Source organism: Cebus imitator, unplaced genomic scaffold (genome assembly GCF_001604975.1).
Source record: "Cebus imitator isolate Cc_AM_T3 unplaced genomic scaffold, Cebus_imitator-1.0 Scaffold22, whole genome shotgun sequence".
Taxonomy (NCBI): domain Eukaryota; kingdom Metazoa; phylum Chordata; class Mammalia; order Primates; family Cebidae; genus Cebus; species Cebus imitator.
In genome coordinates this window covers 5,350,465-5,369,111 of record NW_016107337.1, presented here as the reverse complement: position 1 = coordinate 5,369,111, position 18,647 = coordinate 5,350,465, and the positions used below count along the sequence as shown (strand labels likewise).

General features: G+C 42.8%; 1 protein-coding gene across 4 annotated transcripts in view; it reads right to left on the bottom strand.

Annotated features, from left to right (window-relative positions):
- ZNF704 (zinc finger protein 704) overlaps nucleotides 1-16,543 on the bottom strand; it is a 238,340-nt gene extending 221,797 nt beyond the window's left edge. For all 4 annotated transcript variants that reach the window (XR_001822999.2, XR_001823000.2, XR_005198974.1 and 1 more), the window contains exon 1: nucleotides 15,959-16,543. Coding sequence is in view for 1 of the 4 variants with exons in the window: in XM_017521858.2 (XP_017377347.1) it covers nucleotides 15,959-16,453 (495 nt within the window). In the remaining 3 variants the exon portion in view is untranslated. The remainder of the gene's footprint in view (nucleotides 1-15,958) is intronic.
- Between the last annotated feature and the right edge of the window lie 2,104 nt (nucleotides 16,544-18,647).

Below are 18,647 nucleotides of genomic sequence, written 5' to 3'. Positions count from 1 at the left end.
AGATTGAAGATCAACTCAATGAAATAAAAAGAGAACGCAAGATTAGAGAAAAAAAAGTGAAAAGAAATGAACAAAGCCTCCAAGAAATATGGGATTATGTGAAAAGACCTAATCTACATTTGATAGGTGTACCTGAATGTGGCAGAGAGAATGAGTCCAGGCTGGAAAACACTCTTCAGGATATTATCCAGGAGAACTTCCCCAACCTAGCAAGGCAGGCAAACATTCAAGTCCAGGAAATACAGAGAACACCACAAAGATATTCCTCAAGAAGAACAACCCCAACACACATAATCGTCAGATTCACCAGGGTTGAAATGAAGGAGAAAATGCTAAGGGCAGCCAGAGAGAAAGGTCAGGTTACCCACAAAGGGAAGCCCATCAGACTCATAGCGGATCTCTCAGCAGAAACCCTACAAGCCAGAAGAGAGTGGGGGCCAATATTCAACATCCTTAAAGAAAAGAGCTTTCAACCTAGAATTTCATATCCAGCCAAACTAAGCTTCATAAGCAAAGGAGAAATAAAATTTTTTATGAACAAGCAATTGCTCAGAGATTTTGTCACCACCAGGCCTGCCTTACAAGAGGTTCTGAAAGAAGCACTAAACATAGAAAGGAACAGCCAGTACCAGCCACTCCAAAAATGTACCAGATGGTAAAAGACATTGAAACTGCATGAACTAATGGGCAAAACAACCAGCTAGCGTCAAAATGGCAGGATCAAATTCACAATAACAATATTAACCTTAAATGTAAATGGGCTAAATGTCCCAATCAAAAGACACTGACTGGCAAATTGGCTAAAAAGTCAAAACCCATCGGTGTGCTGTATCCAGGAAACCTATCTCACATGCAAGGATACACATAGGCTCAAAATAAAGGGATGCAGGCAGATTTACCAAGCAAATAGCAAAAAAAAAAAAGCATTAGTTGCAATCCTAGTCTCTGATAAAACAGACTTTCAACCAACAAAGAAAGAGACAAAGAAGGGCATTACATATTGGTAAAAGGATCAACGCATCAAGAAGAGCTAATGATCCTAAACATATATGCTCCCAACACAAGAGCACCCAGCTACATAAAGCAAGCTCTTAAAGACCTACAAAGAGACTTAGTCTTCCACACAATAACAGTGGGAGACTTAACACTCCATTGTCAATATTAGATGATCAACGAAACAGAAAATTAACAAGGATATCCAGGAATTGAACTCAGATCTGGACCAAGTAAACCTAATAGACATCTACAGAACTCTCAACCCCAAATCCACAGAATATACATTCTTCTCAGCACCACATCATGCCTATTCTAAAACTGACCACACAATTGGAAGTAAATCACTCTTCAGCAAATGCAAAAGAATGGAAATCATAACAAACAGTTTCTCAGACCACAGGGCAATCAAATTAGAACTCAAGATTAAGAAACTAACTCATAACTGTGCAACCTCATGGAAACTGAATAACTGGCTCTTGAATATTGAATGGATAAACAATGAAATGAAGGCAGAAATAAAGATGTTCTTTGAAACCAACTAGAATGAAGACACAATTTACCAGAATCTCTGGGACACATTTAAAGCAGTTTCTAGAGAAATTTTTTTTTCATCTCATCTATCTTTTATTCCCAGATACTATATCATTTCTTTTACATAATTTAGTTGTCACTGTTAAAAATTATATAGACTTAGAGAAAAATTTATAGCAATAAATGCCCACATAAGAAGCAAGGAAAGAGCTAAAATCGACACCCTAACATCAAAATTGAAAGAGCTAGAGGAGCAAGATAAAAAAATCTCAAAAGCTAGCAGAAGACAAGAAATAACTAAGATCAGAGCAGAACTGAAGGAGATAGAGACACAAAAACCCTTCAAAAAATCAATAAATCCAGGAGCTGGTTTTTTGAAAATATCAAAGAAAAATAGACCACTAGCCAGATTAATAAAAAAGAAAAGACAGAATAATCAAATAGATGCAATAAAAAATGATAATGGGGATTTCACCACTGATTCCACAGAAATACAAACTACCATCAGAGATTACTACAAACAACTCTATGCACATAAACCAGTAAACCTGGAAGAAACAGATAAGTTCCTGGACGCTTGCACCCTCCCAAGTCTAAACCTGGAAGAAGTTGAAACCCTGAATAGACCAATAACAAGGACTGAAGTTGAGGCAGCAATTAATAGCCTACCAACCAAAAAAAGCCCAGGTCCATATGGGTTCACAGCTGAATTCCACCAGACATACAAAGAGGAGCTGGTACCACTCCTGCTGAAACTATTCCAAACAATCCAAAAAGAGGGAATCCTTATCAACTCATTTTATGAGACCAACATCATCCTGATACCAAAACTTAGAAGAGGCTCAACAAAAAAGAAAACTTCAGGCCAATATTCACGATAAACATTGATGCAAAAATCTTCAATAAAATACTGGCAAACCGATTGCAACAGCACATCGAAAAGCTTATTCATCACAATGAAGTAGTTTTCATCCCAGGGATGCAAGTCTATAAACATAATCCACCACATAAACAGAACCAAAGACAAAAGCCACATGATTATCTCAATTGATGCAGAGAAGGCCTTCAACAAAATTCAACAGTGCTTTATGCTAAAAACTCTCAATAAACTAGGTATCGATGGAACATATCTCAAAATAATAAAAGCTATTTATGACAAACCCACAGCCAATATCATACTGAATGGGCAAAAACTGGAAGCATTCCCTTTGAAATATGGCACCAGACAAGGATGTCCTCTCTCACCACTCCTATTCAATATAGTATTGGAAGTTCTAGCCAGAACAATCAGGCAAGAAAAAGAAATAAAGCCTATTCAATTAGGAAAGGAGGAAGTCAAATTGTCTCTATTTGCAGACGACATGATTGTATATTTAGAAGAGCACATCGTCTCAGCCCCAAACCTCCTGAAACTGATAAGCAACTTCAGCAAAGTCTTAGGATACAAAATCAATGTGCAAAAATCACAAGCATTCCTATACCCCTATAACAGACTTAAAAGAGACAAATCGAGAATGAACTGCCATTCACAATTGCTACAAAGAGAATAAAATACCTAGGAATACATTTAACAAAGGATGTGAAGGACTTCTTCAAGGAAAACTACAAACCACTGCTCAAGGAAATAAGAGAGGACAGAAACAGACGGAGAAACATTCCATGCTCATGGTTAGGAAGAATCAATATCGTGAAAATGGCCATACTGCCCAAAGTAATTTATAGATTCAATGCTATCCCCATCAAGCTACCTATAACCCTCTTCACAGAACTGGAAAAAACCACCTTAAACTTCATACGGAACGAAAAGAGAGCCCACATAGCCAAAACAATTCTAAGCAAAAAGAACAAAGCTAGAGGCATCATGCTACCTGACTTCAAACTATACTACAAGCCTACAGTAATCAAAACAGCATGGTACTGGTACCAAAACAGAGATATAGAGCAATGGAACAGAACAGAGGCCTCGGGGGCAATGCCACACATCTACAACACATCTGATCTTTGACAAAAGAAAGCAATGGGGAAAGGATTCCCTGTTTAATAAACGGTGTTGGGAAAACTGGCTAGCCATGTGCAGAAAGCAGAAACTGGATCCCTTCCTGACATCTTACACTAAAATTAACGCCAGATGGATTAAAGACTTAAACATAAGACCTAACACCATAAAAACCCTAGAAGAAAACCTAGGCAAAACCATTCAGGACATAGGCATAGGCAAGGACTTCATCACTAAAGCAGAAAAAGCATTGGCAACAAAAGCCAAAATAGATAGATGGGACCTAATTAAACTCCAGAGCTTCTGCACAGCAAAAGAAACAGTCATTAGAGTGAACTGGCAACCAACAGAATGGGAAAAATTTTTGCAATCTATCCATCTAACAAAGGGCTAATATCCAGAAAAAAGAACTAAAACAGATTTACAAGAAAAAAGCAAACATACCCATTCAAAAGTGGGCAAAGGATATGAATAGACACTGTTTAGAAGAAGACATTTATGAGGCCAACAAACATACGAAAAAATGCTCATCATCACTGGTCATTAGGGAAATGCAAATCAAAACCACATTGAGATACCATCTCACGCCAGTTAGAATGGCGATCATTAAAAAATCTGGAGACAACAGATGCTGGAGAGGATGTGGAGAAATACGAATGCTTTTACACTGTTGGTGGGAGTGTAAATTAGTTCAACCATCGTGGAACACAGTGTGGCGATTCCTCAAGGACCTAGAAATAGAAATTTCATTTGACCCAGCAATCCCATTACTGGGTATATACACAAAGGATTATAAATCATTCTATTATAAGGACACATGCACACATATGTTCATAACGGCACTGTTTACAGTAGCAAAGACCTGGAACGAACCCAAATGCCCATTGATGATAGACTGGACAAGGAAAATGTAGCACATATACACCATGGAATACTATGCAGCCACAAAAAATGATGAGTTTGTGTCCTTTGCAGGGACATGGATGAATCTGGAAACCATCATTCTCAGCAAACTGACACAAGAACAGAAAATCAAATACCGCATGTTGTCACTCATAGGCGGATGTTGAACAATGAGAACACATGGACACAGGGAGGGAAGCATCACACACTGGGGTCTCGTTGGGGGGGAATAGGGGAGAGACAGCAGGGGGTAGGGAGTTTGGGGAGGGATAACATGGGGAGAAATGCCAGATATAGGTGACAGGGGGATGAAGGCAGCAAACCACATTGCTGTGTAGGTACCTATGCAACAATCCTGCATGTTCTGCACATGTACCCAAGAATCTCAAGTGCAATTAAAAAAAAAAAAAGAATAAGGAGCTAATAAGGAGCTAAAAGAATTGTTGTCACACAGCAGATGGCTAAAAGCACATTTTCAGAGCCTCCTGAACACCCATCAGCCACTCATGTAGTGTAATATGCAAATAGAGTCCCCCCTGTCTTTCTTAAACCCTACCTTGCTTGGGTCATTTCAACCTTTCTAATGGCTCTTCCCCTACTGTCACCTCTTCTTTCCTACACTAAGATGCCACAGTGTTTGTTCAGTGGTTACAGAGGCTCAGTTGTCAACTCCCCTGCTTTTCTCAGACTATTTATGTAACTAATATATGATAAAATAAGACTATATTTTTTCAAATAGGTACTCCTCACATATTTATTTTTATAAATTCTAAGATCCCCTTTCTAATATTTCCGCCCTTTTTCTAATATTTTGTTACATTAGTTTTGAGTTAGAAGTCTATGAACCTGTTAATTGAAACATTTTCAAAACTTGCAAAAATTGTCAAAAATTAGAAATCAGTTTCAGTAAACACTTGGAGCTGAGTTGCAAAGTGTGCACAAACTACATGAAAGCATTTATGACAACCTATTAAAACTGTATTTCACATTGTTTCAATTTATAATTTACTCCAAAATGCTCTTTCTCCTTTAATTTCCATTGTTGCTTAGGTACCAATTCCAATTATTTAAAAAATCTGTTCATCCCAACTGTTTTCCGAAATGTTTGACAAATATCTGTCATTTGGTATAAAATTATTCGTATATATTTTTCAACAGAAACTGTCCTATTCTTCTCTGAGGCTTATGTTACACATCTATAAAATGGGGATAATAATATCCACCTCTCAAGGTTATCGCAAAGATCAAGTAAGGTTAGCTATGAGGGCCTTCTATTAGTTACAACGCATTAAATATTGGGTAATATGGAAATAAATGTTGAATAATATCAAAATAAGAGTTATTATGCATGGTATTAGCATTCACAAGTACTTAATCCCTTTACTTGTAATAGCAAAAGTGTTGACAGAAAATGTATCAGTGCTAGAATCCTGGTAAAATTGCATGTTCTTTTCATTTAGACTCTCCTGATATTTTCAATCTTTTTTTCTTTTAGGATGTGAAAGCCATTATTAAATACACTTCCTTGGATGTAAACACCTTGTGACTTTCTGCTCCCTTGGCACTTTAAAATTCTGTTACAACAACACTTCCCACACCCTTCTGTGTTCCACACTAGACCCATCATGGGTACTGATTTATTAAGAAAGGTAGTGTTCTCTACCAGTTTTTAAGCTTCACACACAAGAATAGTATTCACAGATAAACAAGTGAAAATTTACCAGAGAAAATACTCCCATCTTAAGAAACTCAATAATGAAGAAGTTATCAGCTTTATGAGGAAAAATATGTCAAAGCTTATATGACCCACTACAACACTTTAACCCTCCTTTGTGCATGTGAAATTCACTTGACAACTTATTTCTTTAATTACACAGTTTTAGTTATTTCTCTCAAGCATAAGACACTTATCCATGGCTTTCCCACTGAGAAAAAGAAATCATAAACTGCTATTTCCCGAAATATATCCCAAAGTAAAGAAACTCTTAAAAAAAAGTCCAATAAATATGTAAGTATCAAAATCTATATTCGCCCTTTTAGAAATGCAAAATGGCCCTTTGCATATATAGTCAGTAACTTTTTATTTTTTTAGTTGGTGTCTTGTTCTGTTGCCCAGGCTGGCGTGCAATGGCACGATCTCAGCTAACTGCAATCTCCACCTCTCAGGTTCAAGTGATTCTCCCGCCTCAGCCTCCCAAGTAGCTGGGATTAAAAGGCGCCCACCATCATGCCCAGCTAATTTTTGTATTTTTATTAGAGACGGGGTTTCATCATGTCTGCCAGGCTGGTCTTGAACTCCTGACCTCAGGTGATTTGCCCACCTTGGCCTCCCAAAGTGCTGGAATTACAGGCGTGAACCACCGCACCTAGCCATCAGTAACTTTTTTATAGATATATGTTATTCTTCGCATTTCCACTATATTTGAAATATTTTACAACATTAAAAAAATCGTATCTTTAAGTGGAATTTCCCAAAGTCAATTAACCACCAAGCTCTTTTCTCCCTGTCTAGACATCTCCCTAATAGTGGGAGCAAGCAGATATGAGTTTAGAGGTACACTTTGGGCCACCCATTTCCATCTACCCAAAAAACAAAGAATGACTTTTTCACCAAACAAAATTACAAGTCCAAGACACCAACGCACAGGAGGGTGGGAAGGGTGAACCCACGCCTCGGAGATTCCAGCCACATGCAAATTAGCGGTAGAAGATGACATCACTTTATTTCCACAGCAGCTTTAAGAAACATATTCAATGTGTGTGGTAAGCTTCTTCCAACCTACCCCTTTGGATAATAGCCAGGTTTCTTCAATATAAGAGTGATAGATCTGAACAAACTGATGAACATAAAAGATAGGATATCTCTGTCCTCTTTGCACAAGTAGATTAATGACTCACAGTTTCCTGAGCTGAAAGAGCAGATTAAAGCTCACCACATATTATGACGGAACACCACAGAGTTCAGATGAACAGAGTCACTTCAGGAAGCAGCTCTCTGAAACGCCTTGGTAGCATGAACAAGGAGGTTGTAATAGTCAAAATAACTGCAGATTTTGGGTCCTTGAGCACAGTTTTACAAATGTTTCCTTTCTGAATACAAAAATAAAATAAACTGCCCTCCATGCCTAATTTGAGGAGGTCTCTGGGCCATATTAGAAATCATAGGCAGTGATAGAATCTAGTATTATCCCAATTTTACAGATGATAACATGAAAGCGTGGAGACAGTAAGTAACTGGATGTAGCCATGCAACAAGTGAGTGGAGAAGCTGGAATCTGAACCCAGAACCTGTGCTACATCGCTTCTTGATCTACAGAGAGGTAACAGATGGGTGGGGGTAGCTGGGAGGATCATCTCCTTTGACTTAGCCTGCTCTCTCCTAGCTCCCTGATGCGCCAACAATGAAGGTCACATTTACGAACTAAAATTATCCTTCAAGCAGGTTTTATCAGATGGAATTTCAGAGTATACAACCTTTTTAAACACTGAGTTTAATTTAAAATGTTGGAGCACTTTTGACTTTCACTTATTTCAACTAGCCATCTACAATTAGTCTGAATCGAGGAGATGGGACTTTCATTTAACCTTCCATTATGACAAGAACATATGTAAAGCAAGCGTTATCACTGGTGACTGTCAGGTATGGTACAGAGACCTCCCACAGAGCAATGCCCAGGCAGCACCCTCTAATGTTTGACTTCTGCAAACATTACATCAAGTCATTTTAACAAGGCTAATTGTTTGCTCCTCACGGATTCACGGTTTTCTGCAACATAAACGAACCTCCCGCCCTTGTATGTTACTGCAAAGTTCTGACCAAAACATTACAGACTCTCCTTGAAAACTCTAGAGTCAAGCTTGTTTCCTACATGTAAATCATAACCCTGAATTTTCCAAAACTGTATCTTCAATGAAGTGTAAAACTTTAATCATTCTAATTCCATGAACACATATTTCAGAGTTGTATTCTGTTCCATTTCATCTAGTAAATAAGGGTAACTAGGGTTATTTTCCAAATTCACTGATCTAAACTCATCTTTTGACCAGCTATTCAGGAATCACCTCCCAGCCGAATCACGGAATCTTCATATGAATTACTTAGTTACAGTGGTTTAAAGGTATATTTCAAAATCACATCTCAAATTGTGGTAGCTAAGAAGGGGCTCTGGGCAGATCTAATCTTGATCCCGTTAGGAATAAAGAAGAAAAGCAACTTCATACCTCTTTATAGACAACTCTGCAGGAACGTGTTAGAATGTAGGCTCCCTGAAAGTAAAAGAAGGCCTATTTACTGTTGTTTCCTGTGTGTACAGCAGGAATCTGGTAAACAGTGGGGCTCAAAAAATATGTCCTAACAGAGGGAATGAGCAGAAACATGGACTGCACACTGAAGGATGTTGAAAATCATCCTTATTTCAACATAGATTTGGCTGGTTATGATGGTCTCCAAGTATCCACAAATATTTCAGAAAGTCTAATGGAAATCATGCACTTACCTTAAGATGAGATGGCACAGGGCAACTAAAAGTCAAGTTTGCTTGACTTCTGCAAACATTATATTAAGTCATTTTAACAAGGCTAATTGTTTCACATAGATCAGAAGTTTGGATGTCACACAATGACATGGGGAAGGAAAGGCTTTCTTACCCCCCAAGCCCCTCTTCCAGGGTGGGGGGTGGGTGATACATTAATCTAACTGGGACAGATTTACTAATGAATAGGACCCTAGTGTTTTAGAAGGTCAAACCCACATAGGGCTGTGGCTCTCTCCGTCTCTGTTACATGGCGTATCACTATGTTGCCCAGGCTGGCCTTGAACTCCTGGGCTTAAACCACCCAAGTAGCTGGGACTACAGTGCGCCAGGCCTGGCTTGGCTCCTCCTCACTAGGAGGCAGCGGTAAGCAGATTCAGGGTAGGGCTTGATTTCTGGCTCTTTCTCTTCTTTTCTCTAATGCTTGTGTTACGGGGCCCTCCATGGTCAACCAGTAGTAAAATGCTGGTGAAGAAGAAGAGGTTCTAATTAACAGTTACTGGTAATGACATCTTCTAGGCAAGTTTACTATCAGCCCACAGCAGGGACTGTGGGCACTCACTTCCCAATGAAATGGAGCTCTTTTCTCATGTCTTATCATCTGTGTATACATGTCTCTTGGAAAGCTCACAGGGAGCAAGGACTGGCCAGGCAGGATTCACAGAGGGTTCCACCCATCACACACAGCCACATGTAAGTCCACCTCTAACTGAGGTACTTTACAAAGGACAAGCATTCCAAAAATAGAAGTTGATAAGCAGTAAGTAGTAGATCACTTCAGAAAATTGTGGATTTTCAACCCACAACTCTGAGGAAGTGAGCTATTGATCATTCCTGAGCATAAGAACCCAACCCAGAAGTGAGGACAATAAATTGGGGTTGGCAGACCTGGGCACCAATTATGTCAGCAGCAAACTTGCTAGCAGCCCCAGGTGGACCAGACATTCCACCCTGCATAGTGTCAGTACCCTCAGTGGTCAAATGAGAGTATTGGATTACTAGATAATCTCTGTTTTCCTTCCAACTCCAGCAGTCTACGATTCAATGAATGACAACTTTGTCTAGTATCTTAAGCATATGCCTTTTGCTCGAGCCAACACAGACCACTTGCAAGACACATACTTGTTACCAAATTGGAATTCAGTGTTTGCTGCACAGTTCCTGCCAAAGGCTTCTTAAAGTCATCTGATATTCAAGAGATAGTCTAATAGATGTGTTAACCATCCCTGAAGAACTGGCACAGAGGAGGAAGATTCCATTCAATTAACATTTATTGAGCATGGAAAGTGGGAACTTTAACATAGATTATCTCATTTAAATGCCGTTCTTCTCCAGTTTTTCAATAGTTAAAATCTTCGTAGACTTCTAGCAGTCTTTAGTGTCCAACTTTTCCATAAATTTAATACACTAGCAAATTATCAATCCCTCTAGAGTCTTGTGTTCTTATCCCTAAACTGCTACATAGGATGGCAGAGCCCAGTCCTGTGCCCTGTTATCTCGGCCCCACTACTGTTTCACCTTCACTGAGTAACAACTTAGTGCATCCTTCTTATGTCTGACAGTGCCTTTGTTTTTTGTTTGTATGTTTGCTTGCTTATTTCTATTCTGTTTTTTGGTAGTGTTCCTTATACAGGGCCCAGGCGGTTCCTCAGTGGTAGGCAGGGGAGTGCAGAAGGGTTTGTGTGTTCAGGACTTTTACCATTGCAAATAAATGTTTAGGCTTCTTTTGCACCGAAACTGAAAACCACGTAATACAACGTTTCTCTTATCTCATTTAAAGACCACATTAGTGTTCATTAGAGTAATCAAGCAGCAAATTTCAGATACTTTGTAACATCTCTTTCTCTGTTTCTTCAGCCATCTCAAACCTTCCTGGAAATAAATGGGCACATAAATCCCAATAAATATAGAAAGATGCCAGTTCAGTGATTAAAAGCACAGGCTATGGATGTGAGCCCATGCTTCCCATTTGTGGCCACATACTGGAGTGTGATATTTCACCTCAAGTCAGCATCATCAGATGGAGAATGGGAGTCATACTGATTCCCAAGCCACAAATTTCTGTAAGATCCTCCTTCATATAAAGCATTTAGTACAGTTCCTGTCTCACAAATACTCAGCAAATATTTGTTTAATATTACTGTGGAACCCAAATTGTCATGGATTTCATTCTCATTCTTTTAATTTTTTTTTTTTTTTTTGGCTTGTCGTTTGTTTTCTCCAACCCACTGACACATGACTTTTCTACCTTCTCTCACTCGCCCCCCTCTCCCCGCTCACCCCCCTACCCCAGGCCTTCACTTTTCCTACATCACTCAGTCTATCATAATAGACTTGCCAACTGCCTCAACAATAATTCTGTTTCTTTCTTTTCACTGCTCACCCACTTGGCTAAACACCACCTCTGCTGAATCCAGCTCTCCACTTTCTCTACAAGAAGCAATGTGCTGTAATGCATATGGGTGCTACCTCTGGGGTTAGACTGTGCAGGGTTCAAACCCCTGCTCTGATGCCTAACAGCTTTTTATCTTTAAATAAGCTGCTTGTTACTTCTGTAGAATGAAGTTGATAACAATATTGCCTGACTCATGGATATGGAATGAAATTTAAATGAGACTATACAGTTGGATTTGTGTTGGCCCTGGTAAGCACTCAAAAATTTTAGCTGGGATTATTTTTATTATATTACTCTATGCATGAGGCAATGGAATAAAGTTGGGAAAATCACATACCCAGACAGACTGCTTGCACTATAAATGTGGAATCACAAACCTCAGTTGGGTCCTTGATACTGTCTGGCAACTCTATTCATCTCCCTGATATATTTGCTCTCAATGCCTTCAGCTCTTACTTCAAATCTCTCTCCCTCTCAGCTGATGATCTCCCCTTCTGTTTTCTGGGAAAAACAGAAGCCATCAGAAAACTACTATCATTTGATCATCATTCAATATAGAAAACATAGGAAATATACATCTGGACTTATGTTCTCCACACTCTCTCCAATCTAATGGATGAAGGGTCCCAAAGACCAACCCTTCACTTGGGTTTCAGGTTCCTTCCCTAAGGCTTTCCAAGGACTTCCCTCCTGCAGTTTTTTTGTCTTTTCTCTACATCTTTGGTTCCTCCCTAAGTGACCCCTCAATGATTCTCACCACCTGGTGTTCATACCCTTGTAAAATTCCCTCTCCTTAGGTTGTGGGTGGAACCTATGACTTACTTCTAACCAAAGGCACATGGCAAAGATGCTGGCCTATTCCTCCTGACTACATTGCATTATGCAAGGTTTCATCTTGCTGGCAGGCAAGTTCTAAGATTCTCTTTGCCGGCTTGATGAAGAAAGAGGCTAAGCTAAGGAAGCCTATGTGACAAAGAACAGCAGAAAGTAGGGCAGGGGTGGGGGAGAGGAGCTCTATAAGCTAAGAACAGCTTCCAAACAATAGCCAGGAAGAAGCTAGGATCCTCAGTCCTACATATACAAGGGAATGAATTCTGCCACCATTCTGTGTAAGCAAGCTTAGAGGTGAATTATTCCCTGGTCAAGCTTTCAGATGAGAACTCAATCCATGTAAGACCTTAACTGCAGCCTTGTGAGACTCTTCATGGCAAGCCTAGTTAAGCTGAGCCTAGACTCCAAACCCATAGAAACTCTGTTTCAAGGCCATGTGTATACACACACACACACACACACACACACACACACACACATTTGTGGCAATATGTTACACTACAATAGAAAACTAATATCCCCCCTTCCACATAATTCCCATGAAGCTCTTGTCATAATACTAGGCTCTACTGTATCCCATCTTTTAAAAAAAACCTAGGCCATAGGCCTTGCAGCTATTCTTCCTCCTCTTTGTTGTCCATTCCAACTAAGCTTGTCAAGAGTTTTTCATGTATCCCTCTGTCTTCTCCTCTCATCAGCTGCTTAGCCTATTCCAGGCACATCACTGAAACTTCTCTTGTCAAGGATCCTAGTACGTTCCATATTATCTAATCCAAATGAACATCTCTGTCTTTCTCATTCTACATCTCAGCAGCATTCAACAGTTTATTACTCCCCACCCACTTTTTGGAAGTATTTCTTCTCTTGGCTTATTGGACTTTACATTTTCTAGTTTTCCTTCTACTTATTTGGCTGCTGCTTCTCAATAGTCTTTGCTGGCTTCTCCCTTTATGCCCAAACTTAAATAGTGCTGTGCCCCAGAATCAGGCCCGAGACTTTCCTCTCTTGGCCCCCTGCACTCCCTTTGCAGTCCCCAGGCTTTCCATTAACATACTGATGTCATGCCAATTCCTCCCACTAGCCTTGACCTCTCCTATCCATTCCCCATCTCACAACCACCTGCCTAACCATACCTCCACTTGGTTGTCCAACAGTCATCTCAGACTTCACATGCACAAAACAGAACACTTGATTTTTGTTCTCTCGGTTTTCGTAATCTCAGTAAATGGTACCTTCAATCAACCTTTACTAGATGGTCTCATCCTGGATTCCTCCCTTTCCTTCATCACCCATCAACCAACCCAACCACAAGTTCTTGTAGGTTGATCCTCACAATAGATTCTGAATTTGCCCACTCCCACCAATCTCTAACTCCAAGCTACCCTTCCCTCTCTTGGTCTGCCGCAGTGACAGCCACCCAACTGGCCTCCCTGCCTCCACTGCTGTCCTCCACACAGCATCCATCTTTTGAAAACTACAAATTGCTCAAAGCTTTTCAAAGACTTCACTGTCCTTTCAAAGGGCCCACCAGGCTCTCTCTGCAGGCACCTGCCAGTCTCCTTGACATATCTGATACCCACTAAGTTCCAGCCACAATCACCCTTTTCTCCTTGCCACCTTGAGACTTGCAACTGCTACAATCTCTGCCTGGCAAGATCTTCCCACGCAAAATGTTTCATATCTCAGGGCAAATGTCCCCTCCTCAGAGAGATCTTACCCACAGTAGCTTTCTCTTTTTCCTCTGAAACTCTAAGATATCATGACTTTCTTCACAGGACACATCACGGTCTGAAGTGTTATGCTTGCTTATGTATGTACGTCTGCATCTGTGTGTTTGATTGTTACTATGATGCCTCTCACTAGGTGTGAGCATCAGGAAGGTGTTCTCTGCTATGTTCTAGAATAGCTGCTAGCACCTGATATTCAATAAATATTTGTTGAATAAATGAATGCATGAATATATATGTTAATATTCTTATATGCATGATAATAAAATTATCTTGTGATATTTCATTAGAAAATCTCTCCAGATACACTGTCTTTAAACTAGTATTTCAAAAAGATAAAATTATACCTCAAACGACTCAACATACTGTGTAAATTTCTCAGAAGTGTGGGCAAATGAAAGTGTTATAAAATGAAGCCCATTGTGAGAGAATTTAAAGGAAATTTATTTGGAGATACGAAAAATCTTTATTGATCAAGTGAATTATCACACTCTTCTGCTTTTATATATTTGTTTCCTATATTTAGTTTGTTTTCATCACAGAGCATAAATTATTATTGTTTCTATCATAAATCGTGCATTCCTACTCGAACCACAAGACACACTTTCAGTATTTCTGGACAAAAATGCTAAGGAGTCACTACTCTTGTTATTCAATGTCACCGACACCAAGTGACTTCATTTCAAACCCAGCTATATTCTGCAGCCATACAATGCAGGCTTTTCAACAGACCATGGTAACGAATGTGGTCACGGTTTGGATTTCAACAAGCAGCTGTCAAAAACTATCATCCCAAATGACCACTTGCCGAAAATTTCTCACTCCAAAAGCTGGTACTTCCAGGGTGGTCTAGGAAAGAAATCTGTACCCACATCTACACTGGGGCTATTCTAATTGCCGATGTTCAACATTTCTTTGGAAATACAATTTCAAGCTTTCAGGAGCTTTTTTGGTGAGCCCCAAAAGCTTTTTTAAGTGTTCTCTAAATATTAAGCTCACTTGTTCGTGATTTTTTTCTTCCTGAAATACCAAAGCCTTCTGAAAACTCCGGTAAACAGTTATTCCGCTGATTTTAAGAACCACTCGAGAAAAATCACTCACTCCATTGCTTACCACTTGCTGCCCTCAAAACTTCTTAGCAACATACACCGTGCATGAACCTCAACGTGGTTTGCTTTGTCCAATCGCATGCCTGAAAGCCCAACCAGTCAGTTGTGTAATAATAAACCCCTTATCTCCTGAAGATACAAACGGAAAAATCTCTCGGCGCTTCAGTGCACAGGGGACTTCGCTACAATTCTCAGCAGAAACTCACATCCATTTTAAATGCCACCCCTCACCCCATTTTCCTGATTTCCTCTTTTTTCTCATTTGCAATTTTGAGGAAGGAAAAAAAAAAACCTCAAATGTTAAACGATGCCGAGTTGAAACACGGGAGGGCGAGGGTCAATGCCAAAAACTGCCAGCAAAATGCATGTGGAAACCAAGGGCTTGGTTTTGGCCGTACTGAGTTTACCGGTTCTCTCACCAGCGCCTGTGATGGAAACTCATCAACAATTGTTCTTGGATGGAAGAAGGGGCTGAGAGATTGGCGAGAAACACCGTTTTCTAGTTTCAATAAGCTTGAATAACTATCAAAATAAAGAGAAGAAGACACTCCTTCCTTGGAGGAGAATAAAATCTCACTCTCCCCTATCTCGTCCGTCCCCACCAGGCACGAACCGGCGCCTCAGTGTTCCCCAAGTTCCCCACCCCACCGGGGAGAAGCGCCTTTCCAGGCACCCACACAAGACAACAAACCCGAACCGGCCTTTGAGGAAAGGGGGAGCGGGAGCGCTGGGAGAGACGCAGGGGCCCGAGGATCAGGCAAATCAACAGTTCCCCGCGCTGCCCGGTGCGGCCGCCCGCGCCGCCTGACACACCCCTCCCGGCCGGTCTCTCCCAGTAGCCGCTGCCTGGCCTCCGCCAGGCGCCTCAACCCGGGGCCCGGGCCCGTCCCCCTCCCGGGCCGGAGGCTCCCACGCGCGCCACCGCGCCCAGCACGCACCTTCAACGCGCCCCGGGCAGGGCCCTTGGGGACTGCGCGGCCGGGTCCGAGGGGCACGAAACGCTCCTCGCTGTCCTCGTCGTCTTCGTCGCCGTCCACCACCTCGACGACCACCTCCTCGTCTTCGTCTTCCTCGTCGTCATCCTCCTCCTCCGCGCCCCCTCGGGGCTTCTCCTCCACCCGCCCGAGCCCCCTCCGCCGCCTGCTCCCGCCCTCCTCGTCCTCGTCTTCCTCCCCCAGAAGCAGCAGCACCGGCGACGCGGCGGCGGCGGCCCGAGGGGGGCCGGTCCCGGCGTTGCGCGGCGGCGGCAGCGGTGGCAGCGGCGGCCTCCAGCTCTCCGGGGCGAGCGCCGGGGCCGGGCCCGGGGCAGGGGGCGGGAGCCTGGGCAGAGCGGCTTCCTTGGCGGCCGCGGGCGCGGGCCCGACCGGCTGCAGCGCGGCGCCCCCCCGGCGGCTGCCCAGGCTGGAGCGCTTGGCTAGACGCCGCGCCTGCATGCCTGAGCGCGGGGCTGCGGGCCGCGGCGCGGGGCCGGAGAGTTTGCCACCTCCTTTTCCTCCTCCTTCTCCGCCGGCGGCCGCTGTGGCCGCAGGGCCTGGGGCGCGGGGCCGCAAGGGGTTGCAGGAGCCGCCGGCCCGGACCCGCGGCTGCCACTGGCTGCAGAGGCGCGGGCGCCGCCTTCGCTGGACCGGCCGGCGGGGACGCCGGCGGCCGGCGGCTACGGCGGGGCGGCGCGGCGGCCGCGGGCGGGGGTGGGTGTGAGCGAGCGGCGCGTTGCCGCCTCCGCCGCCGCCGCCGCCGCCGCAGCCCGGGAGCCGCGGGCCGCGCTGCGCTCCATGCGGCCGGCGGCCGAGCCCGCGCGCGCCTCTCCCGGCCCGCTGCGCCCGCGCGCTCCGGGCCTACCGCTGCTTTGCCTCGGCGCGAGCTGTTGGTGTTGTGTGTTTTCCACCACCGCCCCCCTCCTCGTGAGCCATTCCTCACAGCCCTCCGGTCCCCCCCCCCGCTTAGACAAAACCCGGACTGGATTTTTTTCCCCTACACACAGAGCCTCCTAAAGTCTGGCGCTTCGAAGAGTTGGCGGTGACGCCAGGGCAAAAGCCTAACCGCGGCGCATTCTTCCCTCCCGAGGGAGGGGAGTAGAATTCCCTGGAAGTAAGGTTATCGGTCAAAGTTAGACTTTGAACGAAGAGATTTGCTACAAGTCATTTTAATGGTCACTGATTTGCATGGCAGCTTCTCCTGAGCTTGTGTGAAATCTAGGAAGGTGTACGAATCCGAGGTTTGGGGTGAATTCCTAATATGAATCATCAGAGTCGCTTAGATTTTCGAAATACTGTTTCATGAGCGATTATCTACCAATGTCTCTCTCTCTTTGAACGCCCCACTCTAGCCCTGCAAGGTTGAGCTGCCTTGACTCTGTGCTGAGTGTCTAGGTCTTTCAGCTTTTACTCCTGCTATTCGACCTTGAGCCCCTTATTATAAAGGCTGAATTCCAAGAAGCTGTCTGCTTGCACTATCTGATTGGTAGACTCTCTTCTGGCATTGTTCAGGCCTTTGAAGAAACAATTGGGTAGGGGTTCAAGATCGTTTGAATTGGTTACTTAAAAAATTAATAGGAGGTAAGACGAAGTCTGGAAATCAAGCACATAACCAGTTTGCCATAGATTTAGTTTTGCCATTTTCTGACAATTTTTAGGTGTGACAAAGGAAAGATATTTGCTATTGTTTGGGGTTAGGCTATGTAGAAAGTCGTATTTCTTATTTTTATCTATTTTATTTATTTATTTATTTATTTATTTATTGAGATGGAGTTTTGCTCTTTTCACCCAGGCTGAAGTGAAATAGCATGGTCTTGGCTCACTGCAACCTCCACCTCCTGGGTTCAAGCGATCTCCTGTCTCATCCTCCCAAGTAGCTGGGATTACAGGCACCCACCACCACCCCTGGCTAATTTTGTATTTTTAGTAGAGACAGGGTTTCACCATGTTGGCCGGGCTAGTTTCAAACTCCTGACCTTCACCGGCCTCGGCCTCCCAAAGTGCTGGGATTACAGGCGTAAGCCACTGCACCTGGCCATAAGTCGTATTTCTTACATTCAAATCATACTCCCAATTCCATCCCTGTAGAGGAGGGCTGGGGAGGATCTTACGCATCAAATACTCTGGTAGGGATCTACATGGGGCCAGAATAAAAGGTGTATTCACCTTCAGCTAATTATTATTGGACATTTAACATCATATACACTGTTAGACACTTGAAGGGGGATCATTAAATGCTCACTTATGGTGCCTTCCAACTGTTGAACAGGGATGATGACAAAGATTCTAAAATGAACTTTTCTCCCTGAATCAGATTAGCTTCCTGATATACCTATTTCAGGTGATGACACTTTCATTATAATCATTTGGGCCCAAAATAGCGGTATCATTTTAACTCCCTTCTCTACCTTATCTCTAGAGGCAGTTAGTTGCCCACAAGTCCAACCCATTGTTCTTTTTAAAATGCATTTTGAATCCACCCCTTCCTTTCCATTCCCAAAGCTCTTAACAGCATTTTGTGACTTCAAAAGTGAACATTTCTAATGGTTCCAATCACCCATTTTCTCACCCACACACCCTCTCCTTCCCTCCTCAGACACCACCACAAGATTTATGTTTCCCAAACCCCATTCAGATCACACCATTTTCTTGT